The sequence below is a fragment of the Carassius auratus genome, unplaced genomic scaffold (assembly GCF_003368295.1).
Source record: "Carassius auratus strain Wakin unplaced genomic scaffold, ASM336829v1 scaf_tig00017156, whole genome shotgun sequence".
Lineage (NCBI taxonomy): Eukaryota > Metazoa > Chordata > Actinopteri > Cypriniformes > Cyprinidae > Carassius > Carassius auratus.
This window is the reverse complement of record NW_020524747.1, coordinates 58,423-77,538: the sequence shown is the minus strand read 5'-3', so window position 1 is coordinate 77,538 and position 19,116 is coordinate 58,423. Positions and strand designations below refer to the sequence as shown.

At 35.5% G+C, this 19,116-nt stretch overlaps 1 protein-coding gene across 4 annotated transcripts in view; it reads right to left on the bottom strand.

Moving 5' to 3' along the window:
- Positions 1–1,384: 1,384 nt before the first annotated feature.
- The window catches only part of LOC113075545 (dystrobrevin beta-like), a 30,446-nt gene continuing 12,714 nt past the window's right edge, over positions 1,385–19,116 (bottom strand). For 2 of the 4 annotated variants that reach the window (XM_026248223.1, XM_026248224.1), the window contains 16 exons: positions 18,923–19,008; positions 18,480–18,634; positions 15,670–15,775; positions 15,396–15,562; positions 13,013–13,137; positions 11,408–11,479; positions 11,074–11,160; positions 10,896–10,986; positions 10,663–10,736; positions 10,439–10,552; positions 9,045–9,141; positions 6,478–6,649; positions 6,037–6,126; positions 5,062–5,115; positions 2,799–2,829; positions 1,385–2,704 (listed from right to left, as the gene is read on the bottom strand). In XM_026248223.1, the coding sequence (XP_026104008.1) occupies positions 2,825–2,829; positions 5,062–5,115; positions 6,037–6,126; positions 6,478–6,649; positions 9,045–9,141; positions 10,439–10,552; positions 10,663–10,736; positions 10,896–10,986; positions 11,074–11,160; positions 11,408–11,479; positions 13,013–13,137; positions 15,396–15,562; positions 15,670–15,775; positions 18,480–18,634; positions 18,923–19,008 (1,495 nt within the window). In that variant the 3' untranslated portion in view covers positions 1,385–2,704; positions 2,799–2,824. Of the gene's footprint in view, positions 2,705–2,798; positions 2,830–5,061; positions 5,116–6,036; positions 6,127–6,477; positions 6,650–8,327; positions 8,349–9,044; positions 9,142–10,438; positions 10,553–10,662; positions 10,737–10,895; positions 10,987–11,073; positions 11,161–11,407; positions 11,480–13,012; positions 13,138–15,395; positions 15,563–15,669; positions 15,776–18,479; positions 18,635–18,922; positions 19,009–19,116 lie in introns of all 4 variants that reach the window. The other 2 variants (XM_026248221.1, XM_026248222.1) reach the window with 2 other exon arrangements.

Below are 19,116 nucleotides of genomic sequence, written 5' to 3'. Positions count from 1 at the left end.
TATGGGGGTTAGAAAATGTATATATTTATATCATTTTGTAGTGAATCAATATCACAAGAAGAGTGCCATTTCAGTTTTTCTCCAAAAATCTTGGTATCTTTCTTGTCATTTTAGCATAAAAGGTTCTTTGGAGTTGAGTTAAGAACCCTATGGTTCTATATAGAACCCCAATGAACCCTTTTTTCTAAGAGCACTCTTATTGGAGTCTTATAAAGTATACTTTGTTTACTGCTGTTACTGGAGAAATGGCTACATTCCTTGCGAAAAGCTAAAGAATGAAGAGAGAATGAATTTGCAATTTTCAATAAGCCCTTCTGTGCTTTTGTATTAGTCCAAAGCCAAAAACGACCCTTATTTTTACTCAGAGAAAACAGTTTTATAAACACGTAGTTTAAATTAATATAATAAATCAATATAGCCTAAAAATATAATATAATAATTGATACTTCCCCCCCCCCCCCGCCCTAAGCCCAACCCCCTATATTAGAAAACCATTTTTTACTGTTTAATATATTTGTAAAATTCATTATACACTACCTTTCAAAAGTTTGTGGTAAGACATACACTCACACAAACACACACATTTTTCCACATTTATCACAGTGTTCTTTAAAATTACTTAAAAAATGCTAATTGTAGTACCACTGTATACATCAAAATATTAACATTTGATACCATCACTGTACTGGTAGTCCACTGTCCCTCACTGTAAGGGCCAAAACACCACTAATAGAACTGCAAGAGAGCGAGACAGACAGACGAGCAATGGTGTCCTTGAGTGAATCTCTGCAGCATCTTGTTCTGTCACACACAGATTTCCCCCAGAGTACACATCTGTTCATGTTGCTCTCATTAAAATTCACTCCACAGCATGCCTGCCCACGCTGGTAGAGTATCAAGACCCTCTTCCTGGCCGTCTCTGTCTGTCACACAGGTACTCAGGAGTTTACAGCTCTCAGATTTCACTTCTCTGTGACGAGAGAAGAACAAACGTGCAGGAAAAACTCATGCAAACAGGGAAGCATCTGGATCTTGGCATTCTGCCCTACAAATATTGTGTACATAAATGTATATATACGGTCCCATCCTCAGAGAAGCGCATGATTTTAGTGCATAGATGTAGTATGCAATTTTGGCCGAAAACCACTGAGAGCATCATATTACACTGAAGGCCTTTAAGGGACCTGAAGGGAAACTACACAAACAAAATTAAAGAAACAAATACAAAGTATGGCAAACCTCTGTTCTCACAATCTTGACTTCTCTGAATTTTCTTCTTATAATTATTATTAGAAGAAAAAACTAAAGTCTTTTTTTTTTTTTTATTCCATGGGGGAAACTGGCTTTTATATTAAAAGAAAACTTAAAAGAAAATACTCCAGTCTTTTTAATTTTTATTATAATATCATTTATTCTGAACACAACAAACCCTCACATTAAATCACATGCGTTTAAATCACAGCCTCATTTTTGCAAAATTTGCTTCTTAAAAAATATGAAAAATTAGTTTGGTGGAAAAAGCGAAACATTGCAGTTACCGGCACTGTAATGATCACATCCACCAAACCAGCCAGCTTTCACAGAAGAGCTCACAGGAAGTGATGTCATTAAGCCTTGTGTACCGCAGATAGAATCATACGACACAGAGGTCTAGAAACAGATGTGTCCAAGAATGGATTTGGCACGAACTAAAAACACAGCAAAATTTTATACGAGTAAATAACAAGATGAAAGACTTCAAACAAACTAAATCAACAAGTCATTTTTGGCAGATATCGAAGATTAAAATTAAATGAAGGCATCAATTTGATTTACATTCCAGCTTTGCACAAACACACAACTATAGAGAGGCACACAAATACACACACACACACCTCCAGAAAAACACAGCAGATCAGACGTGTGTGTGCAATGTTTGTAGCTAAGAAATGTCCGTTCACAGGAAATATTGACTACAAACACTGCTTCAAAATTAACAATGGGTAAAACTCCAGAAATAGGAGCACAGTTCATAATCTGCCTCTTTATTAAAGTACCTGTTCAAAAATCTATAAAACTAAATCAATTTGTTCTTAAATATATGCAAATGCTTTATTGGACTTGAAAATCTGAAATCAAATATTTGAAAATATTTCCTCAAATGTACACTGCTAATATGCGGTCCGCCTGCTGAAAATAAATAAAAATGTGAATCGAATATAAATTACAGTACTGAACTGGACACTTCTTTAATTTAGTTCCTTTAGAAGGTCATTTATACTATACCGCATTTGTGGCAACTGTGTCTTTGAATTCAACATGACCACACCCACACCGAACAAACCACGCCCACATACCTCAGCCAGCCAATCAACTCATCACACTTGTCCTTCAATCATGCATCACTTTCTATTGCATTCCGTTCCCACCTCAGTCTCGTTCTTGACACATCTGTCTTTCAAAAGCTTTCAAACTTGAACAAAATCAGCTACAAAATCAAACGAGCATAGCTAGTCAAATTAGCAGGTCTGCGACACAGACCCCTTAAAACGACAACTCTATCTCAAAACAAAGAAGCATAAAAAACACTTAAAAACAACAAAACATTTTCCTTCTCAAGCAACCCACAGGAACTCAAATCCCTGAACTCTCTCTGATTGGCTGAGTCTGGGTTCAGAGGTCATTGTCTTTGTGGTGATGATGCGTTTGCATAGTGACGCCACACCTGAAATAATGCAAGAAAAAAAATACTATTCAGTTGAATATTCAAAATGAACAAAGCAACACCTCTAATGGATATTATGCTGTGGAAAACTCACATAGCACGGCTTGCTTCATATTTGGTTTAACCTGGAAAACAAAAATACAACATTTTCATTTTCAAGTCAAAGACTCATTTTAACCCAGTAAAGCCTGACATATGAAATAATATTCTTAAAGATCTTGAAATCTAACAGTATATTAAACCTTTAGACTAAATAAAAAAATCTATAAAATCCATGTGTCAAAACCATTTTATGTCTTGTCATATTTAACACATCAGGCTTTTATGGCTCATATAATATGATGTAGTGAGAATATGGAGCGCAAACTCATGGAAGTGTGAAAAACAATCTCAGCAAATAAGGTGCTGATATTTAAATGCTAAAAAGTAACATGAAACTGACAGTTTGTAATGTAAATCAATGATCTTTACAACAGTATAACAGACTGCTTACATAAAATGCATTTAAATATCAGTTGCTGTTACTCTATATCTCCATATAATGTCTAACTGAGATGAAATTTAAAGGTTTAATTTTATGATCAAAGTGCTGCGGTTTTAAAACGTATCATGAAACTAAATCATTCACTATCCTTCTAACGTGCAGATCATGTACAACAGGTTTTTCAGAAGTTTTGAACATTTAAAGGCCTTAGAAATGTGCCTATATATGTAAATAAGATACAGTAGGCTTTAAAGACTTAATAAGAAATTATCTTGCATCAGACGTCTGCTAACATACTGTAAAAGCTGTAATATTTAGACACACAGACAGAGATCTCTGGTGATCCATTAATACTCTTACCTGGAATTAGTAAAGCTGCTTCAGCTCAGTACATAACTAACAGAGTAGATAATCTACCACCTTGTTTCCTAAACCTTTGTATAACCTACACACTGTTTTAATTAAACAGACCTACTACACTTTTTATGCAGCGTAGAACAATTGTGCATATAAAACAGCTGGCTTTTGTGTCCCTCGTTAGCATTTGCATAAATAATGACAAGAGTAAACTGCGGACACCAGCTTCATTAACCAAATACAGCAAAAATACAGTAACTTTTTTTCTTTACCTTTTTATGTTATCAACTGTGATTGCAGCAAATTTTGAGGTCAGAAAGATTTTTATGCTTTTAAAGAAATTATTTCTTTTCTTCATCAAGGACGCATTCAATTGATAAAAAAATGACAGTAAAGACATTTATAATTTTAAAAAATATATTTCTATTTCAAACAGATGCGGTTCTTTTAAACCCCAGCCAGCCATTTTCAATATTGATAATAATCAGAAATGTTTCTTAAGCGGTAAATCTGCATATTAGAATGATTTCTGAAGGTCATGTGACACTGAAGACTGGAGGAATGATGCTGAAAATACAGCTTTGATCAGAGATATTAATTACATTTTAATATAAATTCAAATTGAAAACTGTTATTTTAAATTGTAATAATTTTTCACAATATAACAGTTTTTACTGTATTTTTGGTCAAATAAATGCAGCCTTGATGAGCATCAGAGACATTTTTAAAAACATTACAAATCTTGAATGGCTGTCTGTGTGTGCATAAAATAACAACTGATAACTGCAAAATGGATATATCAAGTTTAAAGTCTCTATTAATTTTAGCTCGAGATGCTCCAATACAATTTTGTACTTTTTTTGCCTAGAGACATTTATTTCAAGTGAATGCTTTCAAAATAAAATGATCCTGGTGATGCAAGATACCGTAAGTATACATTAGGACATTTTACCATGACGCCTGTTTTAAGTGCTGCTCTCCAAAAAATATTCACTCAGGAAATGATTCCAGCTACAGCAAATTTAAGCAAAAGTCTGCTCAGTCTAATTTGACTGATGGCGTCTGAAACTAGAAGAAAGGCCATCAGAAGCAGACCAATAAAACACGAGCGGTGGAGCTGGATGGAGAGATGAATGAACACAGTGAAGAAAGAGAAAGAACGAGAGCGATAATGAAGGTGTTTCCCAGTACGGGTTCGGCTCATAAAGGTTCAGTGCGTAGGACCCCTCTGACCCTACAGGAAGTGGTTAAAAAAACATCCAGCACCCCTCCAAACACTCGTAAACAGCCTCCTTGTTAATACTAACGAGTAATTAAGCACTAACGAGCCCCCTCAGACAGCACAGACACACACACAAACACACCCCAGTAAAACATTATAAGCTTTGGTTGTGTGCAGAGAGGATTAATCTAATGAAATCATTGATGTTCATGTAACGAGAGCGACTGAAAGAGGTCTGCATTCAAGAGGACAGATGCATTCTGGGAAACGTAGTTCTGATGTGATGAGTTATACCTCTGTCTTTGCCATTCTGCAGCAGTCTCTCTTCCTCCTCTCCTCCATCTTCTACTGAAGACAACAGTAGAGAATATATACACATATCATGTTTGTATAAAAAATACATGAATTAAGAATCATTAAACACTCCAATACAGTTTTATAACAATTTTTTGTTTAGAGACCGTTTAAGTGTTGTTTTTGTTTACTTAAACTTAAGTTATTAAAACTAAAAACTGTCGTTTTAATATTTATTGTTTAATATTTTAGTTTATAATTTAATACAAACCGTTTTCATACATTTAAAAAAAGCTGGAAAAAAAATAGTATTTACATTTAAATATTAATTAGAAATGTTGCCTTGGCAACTTACTGAAATAAAATGAGTTTAATTAAGAAATACTAAAATTACTAAAACTAAAAAACAAACATATCTTTTGTTAAAAGATAAATATTTAAAAAATTCTTTAAAAATACAAAAGCACCTAAAAAAAATGTACTTAAATGTAAACTGTTGAAATGAAAACTGAAAATATATATAAAAATCAAAGCAGATAATTTTTTTTTTAAATATTATAATGGTGAATAAATAACACTAAATCGTATAAGTGATGTTTTAGTGTAATTCAGATACTTTCGTGGTTTTTTATTATGTTAATATCTTCTATATATTTTTTCAGCTTTCCTTTTAATTTTTGTTAAAGTTTGGTTGTATGTTGTAAGTTTTCTTAGTTTTTTTATGTCTATATATTTTATATTATTTCTTATTTCATTTTTTATCATTTTAATAAATCAAGTTAAACTAAATAAGAATGAGAAATGTTTGTTTGGCATGTAGCAGAAATAAAATCAATTTAAAATATATTTTCTGTCAGTTTAAAGCTTATTTTATTTTAAGGAACAACAGTTTTTTTAGGTAACCTGAAATTCTCACAGCATTTCTCTGTCACAGCTGTGAGAACACAAACTACCCACAATGCATCATGATCGTACCTGAGTTGAGCTCTTTGACCAGTGACGAGACGGTGTTTGTGATGGAGTCTGCTGCCACTAGGAGATCATTTCGCAGGTTTCTGCGAGGTCCTGTAGGATCCAAACAAACAGAATGTCCAAATTATGACAATGTTTTGTAGATTTAGAAGAGTTAATAAATGCTAAAAACTTGATAAAATCATTGAATTGCTACACCAAACACGTGTGAAGTGTTACATTTCAAGATATTTTCTCTTTCCACAATAAAACATCACCAAAATAACATATCTAATGTTTCATATGCAGACTATTTCAGTCTAATGAGATGTCAAAATGGGCGGGGCTACCTAGTTCAATCCCCCAACAATCTGAATAATGTGACCAACAAAAATTCTTGTTGCTCATCAGAAAAGAAAAAAAAACACAATAGTCTCTGTATTTAGTTGTAAATGAAGATGTTACCCTGAGCAAATGCTTCCTGAACATCTCCACCCACTCCAGCTAGAGAGTCCTGGGGCCCGTGGGTGGGGGTGTGGCCTGCGTATGTGGGGGTGGAGCCCGAGGAAGGAGAACGAATGGACATCGGCACAGAACGAGGGGAGGCGTGGCCGGGGGAGGAGCCAGCGGCTTGAGTCTGAAGAGAGAGAAGAAAAATTTCATATTGTACAAGATACACCTACTTAAGGTTTCTCCCAGCACTTAAAACTACTGACTAATTCACTACATGTTTACATGTAAACTCCTATTCACATAAAGAGAGAATTATCTCTGAGAAACTAAAGCCAGATTCATGAAAGAACGGAGACTGAGAGAAAAATACAGCTAATGGCAAAGATAATTGAAATTATCTAATTATTTAAAATAGTTTCTGAGAACAAAACAAGACACCTGTTAATGGGAAACTGAAGTCTTAAAATATGTGCTACTCCTAAAACGTGAAACGATGCATTATTATTTTGTGAGAACTTACAGCAGACACTGGAAGTTAAACATCGGGAGGAAAAGAAAGAGATAAAGACATCTAAATAAAAATAAATGAAAAACAATGGAAGAGAACTTTCATATAAACACTGAACAATTTCTCTCACATGCACAGTAACTCATATACACACACACACACACACACACACACAGACACAGTCAGTGCATTTTCATATCCCCATATTCATGTCCTGATTACAAATTACAAAAAATTACAAACATCATTTTGAAAGATTGAAATCATATTATGATTTTTTTCTCTCATAATATTACAAATAAGTGAGCATAAGTGTTATTTTATTATTATTTATATACTATGATAAATTTTACAATTAAATTTATGCATTTAGCAGACGCTTTTATCCAAAGCTAAAATTCAGGCTATCGATTTTCACCTATCATGATAATATAATTTAATATTTTGAATTAGCTTTTATTTTGATGTTTTCAGTTTTTATTTTAAATTTTGGTAATTTTATGTTGAATTTTTATTAGTTACACTCTTATTCATTTTTACATGCTTTTCTTATTTTTTATCAATTTCGGTTTTTGATAATTATATATATATTTTTTTTTTTATTTATTTCAGGTTTAGTTTTAGTAATTTTAGTAATTTTACTTTAACATATTTATTTCAGTTAGCTGCCAAGGCAACCTTTCTAATTAATTTTTTTAAGTAAATATTTATTTTTTATTTGAGCTTTATTTTTACTTAACCAAATTTTTTTTCATGTTTTAATTTTAGTTAAAAATAATAACACTGCCGAACATAAGCTGAGTTTTATTTTACTTCATTGGTTTGACTGGATGTTGTTATTTTTAAAATGTAAAATACAGTAGTAGATAATGGTAGATAATGATAAAAATAACTGGAAACAACCAAAATGTTTGAAAAGCTTTCTTATAGCTTTAATGAATGATCAGTTTGTACTTTAGGTGTCCTTCTTATAGTTCTTTTGAAAATATTAAAAAAGAAAATCAATTATTAAGTACTGTTGATCCTATACTTTTAGGCCAACACAGAATTTCCAGCTGATTTTTACAATATACATTTTTAATTTATGGCTACAACAATATCTGTGATTATTATATTATATGAAGAGAAGTCAAGTTAGAATTTTAGCCTTAGTTACTGTACATTATAGCATTGTGATTCTTTAGAAACTTATTACCAACTTTAACTTTTAAGAGCAATATGAGATTAATTCTGTAGAACCTTATAACCGTTCTATATATCTACATATTTATTTGTGCCAGAGACCTTTAAATCTGCAAAGCAAAATCACACAGTCATTTCTCTGACATGCACAGTGAAACACACACACACTCACAGCTTGTCTCTGCTCCTCATCCTGCAGGAACAGGACAGAGATGGAGGAAAAGAACAGAGGGAGGGAAAAACAGATAAGGAGAGCACGTATTAACACTATAATCTCTAATGCATAAAGAGATGAAATTAAAAGTGGAAAATTAGATCAAGTATGTAAAAAAAGACAGCTGCAAAGAGAGTGACGCCCTCCAGTGGCAGAAACATTACAATGCACTAGAAAGTCTCAGTAGTTAAAGGTCATGAACTTGCTTTTTTAAATAAATATTATATATATATATATATATATATATATATATATATATATATATATATATATATATATATATATATATATATATATATAGTTGTCTAATGTCCACTTATGACTTTCACATGGTTTTTTACATTAAAAAACATCAAAATCAATAAGTAATAGGCTATTTTTGTAGTGTGATCCGGTTTAGCACCACTTATGTTATTTCCCTGCTATGTCATGTGCCAATCAGTGGGCGGGGCTACAGAATAAGGAGGGGTGTTTAAGCTATCTATTACATCAAGCACATTGATGTACGTTTGCAGGGCCCGGTGTCAATAAAAGCTTTTATTTCAGTAACAAGGACATTTTCAGTGCCGCTTTTTTGGTACGATGACCTCTTATATGTCAAAAGCTCAAGTAAGAGTCTATTTCACAATTCATGACCCCTTTAAAGAGCGGTCTTGCTCTGTGTGTCTGGTGTACCTTCAGTAGTTTCATGAGTCCTTCCAGCTGCACCATGAGCTCTCTCCTGCTCTCCTGAAGAGACGACATCCTCTGCTCCAGCTCATCCTTCCTCTGCCTGAAACACACAAACACAGACCTCTCAGACACAACGATGAGGATGATTAGAGCCAAACCCTGAAGTCAAACAGATTTAAAACAGGATCTTTTGGAAGATCTTTTTTGACGTTGTGAGAAGTGTTTCAAATTGCCTTGTAAAGTAGTTTTTAGACATATTTGGCATTCATTAGACAAATGTTTTCAAAAATGTAAATCTCAAAACTTGCAGTAAAGTTAAAGACTTTTACACAATTTTGACAAGTTAAACTGGTATAATAAAATCTTGTATAACATTTAACAAGTTATCTTTTGTTGACATTAAAGAATTAACATGAACTAACAACCTTTGTTAATAAAAATACAACTGTTCATTGTACATGTTGATTCACAGTGCATTAATGTTAACAAACACTTCATTTTTACGTGAAAAAACATTAGCACATGCTCAAATTTGTTCAATTCAGTCGCTAAGGAAACTTTTCTAATTTCCATTAAGTTTAACTTGATGTAGGCTACTAAAACTAAAATTAAAATGAGCAAAAACTATGCAGAAAACATGCAACAAAAGTGCTACAACTAAAATTAAAACAAATTTGAATAAAAATAAAACTACAATCATATTTCAATTATACTAAAATAACACTGCTAATAGCCAAAGTAATAGCTAATAGCTAAACTAAAAAGGCATGCAGAGACTGAATCTGCGAACATCTGCGCTCAGTGTGTGTGTGTGTGTGTGTGTGGTTTGGATAAACCCTATGTTGTAAGGACCAAAGGTCGCCACAAGGATCACAAAACCTGAATTTTTTGACCTTGTGGAGACAATTCTTTGGTCCCTTTGAGCAAAACTACTTATAAATCACACCAAATTATATTTTTTAAAAAAATTTAAAAATGCAGAGTTTTCTGTGAGGGTTGCATTAATGGTAAGGGGATACAAATTACAGTTTGTACAGTATAAAAACCATTGTCTATGGAACGTCCCCATAAATGTGTGTGTGTGTGTGTGGGCATGTTTTTGTGTCATATCAGGACACAACTCTGTATAATGACATGGGTATGACACAGGTATTACAAGGAGAGGGTGACTTATGAGGACATAACCCATGTCCCTATTTTTCAAAACGCTTATAAATCATACAGAATGAGTTTTTTTGAGAAAGTAAAAATGCACAAAGTTTCCTGTGAGGGTTAGGGGTAGGGTTGGTGAATGGTGATAGAATATACAGTTTGTACAGAATAAAAACCATTACGCCTATGGAATGTCCCCACTTTTCACAAAAACAAACATGTGTGTGTGTGTGTGTGTGTGGTACCTGAGCTGTCTGAGTTCTGCCAGCAGGGTCGGGTTTTGTTGGACTCTCTCTGGAGTCGGCTGACATGCCTGTTCATGCTCCGCTCGCAAACGCTGGATCTCCTGCAAAATCTCCCTGAAAACACACACAGAGTTTTCCTTCACACGCTCACTGAGACTAAAATCCAAAAGCACTGGATGTAAATCTTCATGAAAACCTCTGCATATGCAGCTGTGAGCGAGTACCTGTTCTTGTTCTCCAGCTGCAGGATCAGTTCTCTCTGCTGTTTGTTCATGTTGTAGCTGAAGTCTGAAGGTCTCTGTGATTCACAAGAGCAGCAGGAACAAAGAAATATAACTGATCTACTGTGTGCATTTGCGTAGCTATAGTTTGGAGAAAAAACTGTCCTAAGAAGAAAGCTAAATCTGATTTATCTGTAGTGAGCATAATCTGAAAGGAGATAACGTGTGTTACTCACTCCTGTGTGTCCAGGATCCGTGGCCAGACGAGAGGCGTAACGAGCGATGAGTTTGTGCTCTTCATCTGTTCGGCTAGGACTATCTAACGTACTAAAAACACACACACAGAAAATGTTATTACATTAAAAAAAACACTAAATATCTTCAGCTGACACACACACACACACACACACTCACCGTGGGCTGCTCTGGAGCTTGTTCACATACGCCGCGATCAGAGCGTGCTCCTCATTCATACGCTGAGCAGTGGCTAAGGTCGGCGGTCTACACACACACACACACACAATTAAATACAACAGCAAATTACAGTTTCAAGTTCTGTAACACTGCCTAGTCCCTCATTTTTCAGTATATTTTGAGTAACAACACCTACCATTTTTTGTTTTTTATATTTAACAGTAAAATATTAGTGTTGTTGAGAAACTAAAAGACACTTAATATTACACTATAACTATACAAACACTATAAAATGACTGCTCTAAAAGGTCAAAGGTGAAGAGCAGGTGCTCACCTCTTCATGGGGCTGGGGCCTGCAGACGGGGGCAGAACTGGTTCATTCATGTTTCCTATTGGACGGGGAGGACTGGAGGAAAAAAAAGACACAATAATATTGTTACTACATGTAACAAAACAAAACCACCCTGCATCATATTTGCAATCCAATACTTGTTTCTCAGCAATTCGGAGGTGCTGAATTCAAAAATAGTATTTTTCACAAAATATGATCCATTTAGTACCTTTTTGTAACCATTTGTAAGGTGAAGAAGTTTTGTATTATCCCTTAAATCACCAGAAAAAAAACACTATATAGACCAAAAGACATAATTCCTAGGCCAGTTCACAAATATCTGTATATCTATTTAATTTCATTTTTTTCCACTCCTTTGCAAATTGCAGATTCAATTATACGTTATGAATGCTTCTTTTTGTCATTAAAATGGAAACATTTGACTGCTTGTTAATTTGTGTTGCTGATACATACACATATACATATACATACATAAATATATATATATATATATATATATATATATATATATATATGTATATATGTATGTATGTATGTATGTATGTATGTGTATATATATATATATATATATATATACACACACTAAATATTAACCAATTTAACTCATTTAATAATAATGATTTTTTTTATAATCTGAGAATGAAGACTTCTCATTCTTAGAGAGAAAGAGAAAGAAAAAGGAAAAAACAACAAAAACAACAAAAAACTATGCAATTCAAATATATAATTGAACTCAGCACCATCAAATTAGGTAATATTTAATAATATTAACATTAGTGATATTTTTTCAAGATGCACGTTGTAATATGTTATACCTACATAATTTAATATTAAGTAGTAATTCAAAATATAAGATAATATATGTCAATAACTATATTAAACAACATTTTGATAAAAAAAAATCATTATTAATGCATAGTTTCACATGAGAGATGGGAAATATGCAATAAAAAAAAATCATTATATTTGCAGTGAACTACAAAGCAGCTAAAAGATGATAAAAAATTTGAAAAGCATCAAATAATTATTAAATAGTCATAACACACACAGTCATTTTCCATTATATGTGCATGTACACTGTAACGTAAAATCTTGATTAATGTGAATAAAAGTTCATAAACACCTTGAAAACAATTTATACATACTCTCTCTCTCTCTCTCTCTCTCACACACACACACACACACACACACACAAATCCATGCGTTCATATTAAATTAAACATTATACTGTTCAACTGACCCAAACACACACACACAGGTCATTCAGTCATGCAAATCTAAGAGACTGGAGCAACACAGACAGAACAGAGAAAGACACAGAGCAGGATTCCTGGGAAAACAGACGATCAGATCAGATCGAGACAAACAGACAGCAGAATGAAGACAAAATCATAACTGACCTCACTTCTGAGGGCAGATAATGAAAGCAAACTCCTTCTCTGTCTCTGTCGAGTGTTTCTGTCTGACACTCATCAGTGTGTCAATGTGATCATGTGATGCTGGGAACCAATAGAAACAATCCCAACAGACAGACGACTGTGTGTGTGTGTGTGTGTGTGTGTGTGTGTGTGAGAGAGACTGTCTTACACTATATTGGACAGGTTGAGGGGTTTCTCGGGGTATTCTGGGTAGACGGGGTGGGACGGCTCTCTGCTCGGCACACAGCCAAAGGTTTTACTGATGGCACGACCCAGCTTCTTAGCTGGAGATTTCTGGAACAAACACACAGATATAATAAGGAACCAAAATTGAAAGCCCAAAGACATGAAAAGTTTCCGCTTGTATTCTGTTGCACTGTTTTTGGATTGAGTAACAGATCCATTTGCATAAAGAAATCAGTTTAGTATAGACATTTCAATGGTTTTCCAGCCTGTGGGAAACCTGCACAATATAAAGCACCATGAAAACATGAAAACAACCATAAAAGTTTGGGGTTAGTCAGATGTTTTTAAAGAAATTAATTATTTTATTCAGCAAGGATACATTCAATTGTGACAGTAAATACATTTATAATGTTACAAAACATATTTCACAAAAATATTAAGCAGCACAAATATTTTTAACACTAATAATAATAATAATAATAATAATAATAAATGTTTAGTGAGCAGCAAATCAGCATATTAGAATGACTTTTGAAGGATCATGTGACACTGAAGACTGGAGGAATGATGCTGAAAATACAGCTGCGTATCACAGGAATAAATTACTCTTTAAAATATACTGAAATCAACAATTGAGTCCAGGAGCTTTGGTATTTTTAGACTAGACAGAGTTTTGTACTCATATCATTCAACTCCTTGTGTTCCAAAACTAGTGCGATCTGTCTACCAGCTATCTTCTCCTTTCTCCTCTCGTTGTTCTTGTTGTTATGGAAATGACTCGCCACTCGCTTGTCATTGGTCAGCTGTTAAAAAGGCGCTTGACGAAAGTCTTTTTTTTTTTTAAGTTTAATTTTTTTTTTACTTGAAAAGATGCTCTGAGCTGCAGAAAAAAGACCCGGCAGTGGCGTTTTTAAAAGCACTCAAGACTTTTTTGAAAACACGATTTACTCCATAGGGTTCGAAAAGACGGCAAGTGTGTACATAGCATTTTGTGAACATTAGAGACTTTTTGGTAAAAATCCTACCATCCCCAAACCTTCGAACGGGACATTTTAACTTTTAAAAGAAAACTTTAATAATTTTATTAACTTTGTATAATTTCATTTTTCATCATCAACTTACTTTATAAAATTAAACTTCTTTTTTAATGAATTATATGCATCAGTAAAACAACATGTAAACTAGAGCTGCAAGATTCTGGATAAATTGAGAATCATGTTTTTATATATTTTTTATATGTTTTTATATATATATACACACGCACACACACACACACACACACATTCATTTGAACAAATAAAAAATAATAATAATGGAGTCAGTGTCTAGTTCATAAAGACCTGTTTCTCAATGAGAATCCTTTGAATGAACGGGCAGTTTGTCGCCACCTCGTGGCAGAGGAGGATATTTCGTTACAATCCATACGTGTTAAGATATTTTCGTTTTGATCGCTACTGTAGAGAGAATAAGTGTTTATATACAAACTTGTATACAAACTTTAATCCCATTACTTCTTTTATCTAAATGTATGAAACACAGAAATAATAATGTGTGGTTGAAAAAAAACTATTTGTCTTGCTCTTTGTCGTTCACTTGCAGCATTAATGATTTATTAACATGGGAAGCAAGAAAAGGTGCTTTTCACGCTCCACTCGCAATGTGAACCAGTCATAATAGACATAGCTGAATCATTGTCATTCAGGAATAAGATTGCTTGGGTGTCTGAATTGAGATCGCCATATTTAAATGATTAATCTATAATAATAATAATAATTAATAATAATTCTTTACATTTATATAGCGCTTTTCTAGATACTCAAAGCGCTTTACATAGACAGGGGGTATCTCCTCATCCACCACCAGTGTGCAGCATCCACCTGGATGATGCGACGGCAGCCATATTGCGCCAGAACGCCCACCACACACCAGCTTACTGGTGGAGAGGAGACAGAGTGATGAAGCCAATCAGTAGATATGGGGATTGTTAGGAGACCATGATGGTCAGAGACCAATGGGCGAATTTAGCCAGGATGCCGAGGTCACACCTCTACTCTTTCCGAAAGACATCCTGGGATTTTTAATGACCACAGAGAGTCAGGACCTCGGTTTAACGTCTCATCCGAAGGACGGTGCTTGTTGAGAGTATAGTGTCCCCATCACTACACTGGGGCGCTAGGACCCACACAGACCACAGGGTGAGCACCCCCTGCTGGCCTCACTAGCACCTCTTCCAGCTAGCAGCTTTTATGTAAAAATTGCCAGTCAGATCTCACAAGACACATCAGATCCCTCAGGTCTCATCACATCTTTAATATATATATAAATATACACACAAGTGTGACATGACAACTGTAGCTGATCCTCACCCAGGACGAATGCTCCTTCATCTCGTGCTGGTTGTTGTGGTTTCCACTTGCATGGCCTTGCCAAAAACAGTTCTGGCACAGCTGATAGTTAAAGCACTGCTTACAGCGATAACGGAATCCCGTCATGCCCTCCGACCGACAGAAAGAACACGCCACCCGATGATGGACTGAGAAAGACAGAGATTCAGTGTGCTGGAATAAATGTTCATGGAGTTAAATAAGTCGGAGTAATATGAATAATTGAAGCGTATATTATTCAGTGCGTGTTTGTTACCATTCTCCACGTTTGCCAGCCGATGAAGCAGAGGAAGCCAAATGAGACACTGAGGAGGAGAATCTGACATCAGAGTATCCAGAAACATGTTCAGCATCACCTTCTTCTGTTAACACACACACACACACAGATTTAAAAAAACATTGATGATAAACTATGGCACATTTACACATTCTGCATGTTCTGACAATCATTTAAGTGGTACTTTTCTTGTGCAAAACTTGCTGTCGCTAGTCGAGGGTTTTGCTATATGATAAAAGGTATTTTCTGAGAGTTAAGGACACTGCTATGCTGCAGCTAAGGCATCTCTACATGGTTGCTAAGATATTCTGGGCATTTTGGACACTATTATGCAGTTGCTTTTTAGTTGCTAAGATATTCTGAGTGTTTAAAGCACTGCTATGCTGTTGTTATGTAGTTGCTAAGGTGTTCTCAGTGTTTTGGGCACAGCTATGTTGTTGCTAGGGTGTTGCTAAGGTATTCCGAGTGTTTTGGGCACTGCTATGCTGTTGCTTTGGTGTTGCTAAGGTATTCTGAGTGTTTTGGACACTGCTATGCTGTTGCTAGGGTGTTGCTAAGGTATTCTCAGTGCTTTGGGCACTGCTATGCTGTTGCTATGGTATTCTGAGTGTTCTGGACACTGCTATGCTGTTGCTAGAGTGTTGCTGTGTGGTTGCTAAGGTATTCTCATTGTTTTGGGCACTGCTATGTTGTTGCTAGGGTGTTGCTAAGGTATTCTGAGTGTTCTGGACACTGCTATGCTGTAGCTAGGGTGTTGCTAAGGTATTCTGAGTGTTTTGGAAACTGCTTTGCTGTTGCTAGGGTGTTGCTAAGGTATTCTCAGTGTTCTGGACACTGCTATGCTGTAGCTAGGGTGTTGCTAAGGTATTCTGAGTGTTTTGGAAACTGCTTTGCTGTTGCTAGGGTGTTGCTAAGGTATTCTCAGTGTTTTGGACACTACTATGCTGTTGCTAGAGTGTTGCTGTGTGGTTGCTAAGGTATTCTCATTGTTTTGGGCACTGCTATGTTGTTGCTAGGGTGTTGCTAAGGTATTCGGAGTGTTTTGGGCACTGCTATGCTGTTGCTTTGGTGTTGCTAAGGTATTCTGAGTGTTTTGGACACTGCTATGCTGTTGCTAGGGTGTTGCTAAGGTATTCTCAGTGCTTTGGGCACTGCTATGCTGTTGCTATGGTATTCTGAGTGTTCTGGACACTGCTATGCTGTTGCTAGAGTGTTGCTGTGTGGTTGCTAAGGTATTCTCATTGTTTTGGGCACTGCTATGTTGTTGCTAGGGTGTTGCTAAGGTATTCTGAGTGTTCTGGACACTGCTATGCTGTAGCTAGGGTGTTGCTAAGGTATTCTGAGTGTTTTGGAAACTGCTTTGCTGTTGCTAGGGTGTTGCTAAGGTATTCTCAGTGTTCTGGACACTGCTATGCTGTAGCTAGGGTGTTGCTAAGGTATTCTGAGTGTTTTGGAAACTGCTTTGCTGTTGCTAGGGTGTTGCTAAGGTATTCTCAGTGTTTTGGACACTACTATGCTGTTGCTAGAGTGTTGCTGTGTGGTTGCTAAGGTATTCTCATTGTTTTGGGCACTGCTATGTTGTTGCTAGGGTGTTGCTAAGGTATTCGGAGTGTTTTGGGCACTGCTATGCTGTTGCTTTGGTGTTGCTAAGGTATTCTGAGTGTTTTGGACACTGCTATGCTGTTGCTAGGGTGTTGCTAAGGTATTCTCAGTGCTTTGGGCACTGCTATGCTGTTGCTATGGTATTCTGAGTGTTCTGGACACTGCTATGCTGTTGCTAGAGTGTTGCTGTGTGGTTGCTAAGGTATTCTCATTGTTTTGGGCACTGCTATGTTGTTGCTAGGGTGTTGCTAAGGTATTCTGAGTGTTCTGGACACTGCTATGCTGTAGCTAGGGTGTTGCTAAGGTATTCTGAGTGTTTTGGAAACTGCTTTGCTGTTGCTAGGGTGTTGCTAAGGTATTCTCAGTGTTCTGGACACTGCTATGCTGTAGCTAGGGTGTTGCTAAGGTATTCTGAGTGTTTTGGAAACTGCTTTGCTGTTGCTAGGGTGTTGCTAAGGTATTCTCAGTGTTTTGGACACTACTATGCTGTTGCTAGAGTGTTGCTGTGTGGTTGCTAAGGTATTCTCATTGTTTTGGGCACTGCTATGTTGTTGCTAGGATGTTGCTAAGGTATTCTGAGTGTTTTGGACACTGCTATGCTGTTGCTAGGGTGTTGCTAAGGTATTCTCAGTGTTTTGGACACTGCTATGCTGTTGCTAGGGTGTTGCTAAGGTATTCTCGGTGTTTTGGACACTGCTATGCTGTTGCTAAGATGTTGCAAAGGAATTCTGAGCATTAAAGGCATAATGTATTTGGATCTAATTTTGAAACTTTTTTTTTATTTGTTTTTCAGTTAAATTATAATTGACGTTCAAGTAAACCGACTGTTACAAAGACAATAAATTTTTTTTAATCCAAGTTAAATAAAGGCATGATCTGGCTTTCCAAAGTCAATGAGCAACTGTGTTAAATAACGCTTTATACTGACCAAAATAATTTGATTTTTGAAAATTATTTTTCCATAATTGAGAACCCGGCACCAGGTCAAAACTGTCAAAACTGATCACTTCATCAGGCTGCATGATCTGAAGTACTACTCCATTACTAATTCTGTAGCACAAATGATCAGTCGTGCAGTCTATCAGTCAATGTTCTGGGTTTGTCCAGATCACTAACACTATATGAGCAATAACAGTTTAGTAAGCACCACTAACTAGACAAAGTTTGGAAATGTCTGAAATTGTTACTTGTTGAGGAAAGCAGGATCTAGCAAAGTGATCCATGTAGCCGAACGACGGCCCCTCAAACACGGCAGTGGGCAGCTTCAGCCCCTCCTGCAGGAAGTGGTCAAACCTGGACATCACCATCGCACCATGTGTATCTGATATCTGAGAGAAAATATCTAACACACACACACAAACACACTTGTTATACAAGCCAAGAAATATGCATATAATTGTCAACATCCCTGCGCTGAATAATGACACTGTTGTCTTCTGTAGAGCAGAATATGAATCTGTCTCATATTTGAAGATGTGCATCATTGATTCTATTATTTTCATGTCTGTAACTGTGAAGCTGCTTTGGAACAATTTGTATTGTATAAAGCACTAAATAAATAAAGATGACTTGACTTGATTTAATTTGTCCACTAGTGGGAGACAGTGATGATATCGATGAATGAACTTACAGCGAAGTTTATCAACCAGTTTCCCTCCACACAGCACTGAGAGCATCACTTTCACTGAAAACACCATCAGCCTTCCCTGAGCATCACTGCAAAACACACAGATTCACCCTCAAATTATCTGAAGCTGATTTCTGATCGAGAAACATTATTATTATTATTATTATTATCATCATCAACAACGTTAAAAACAGTTG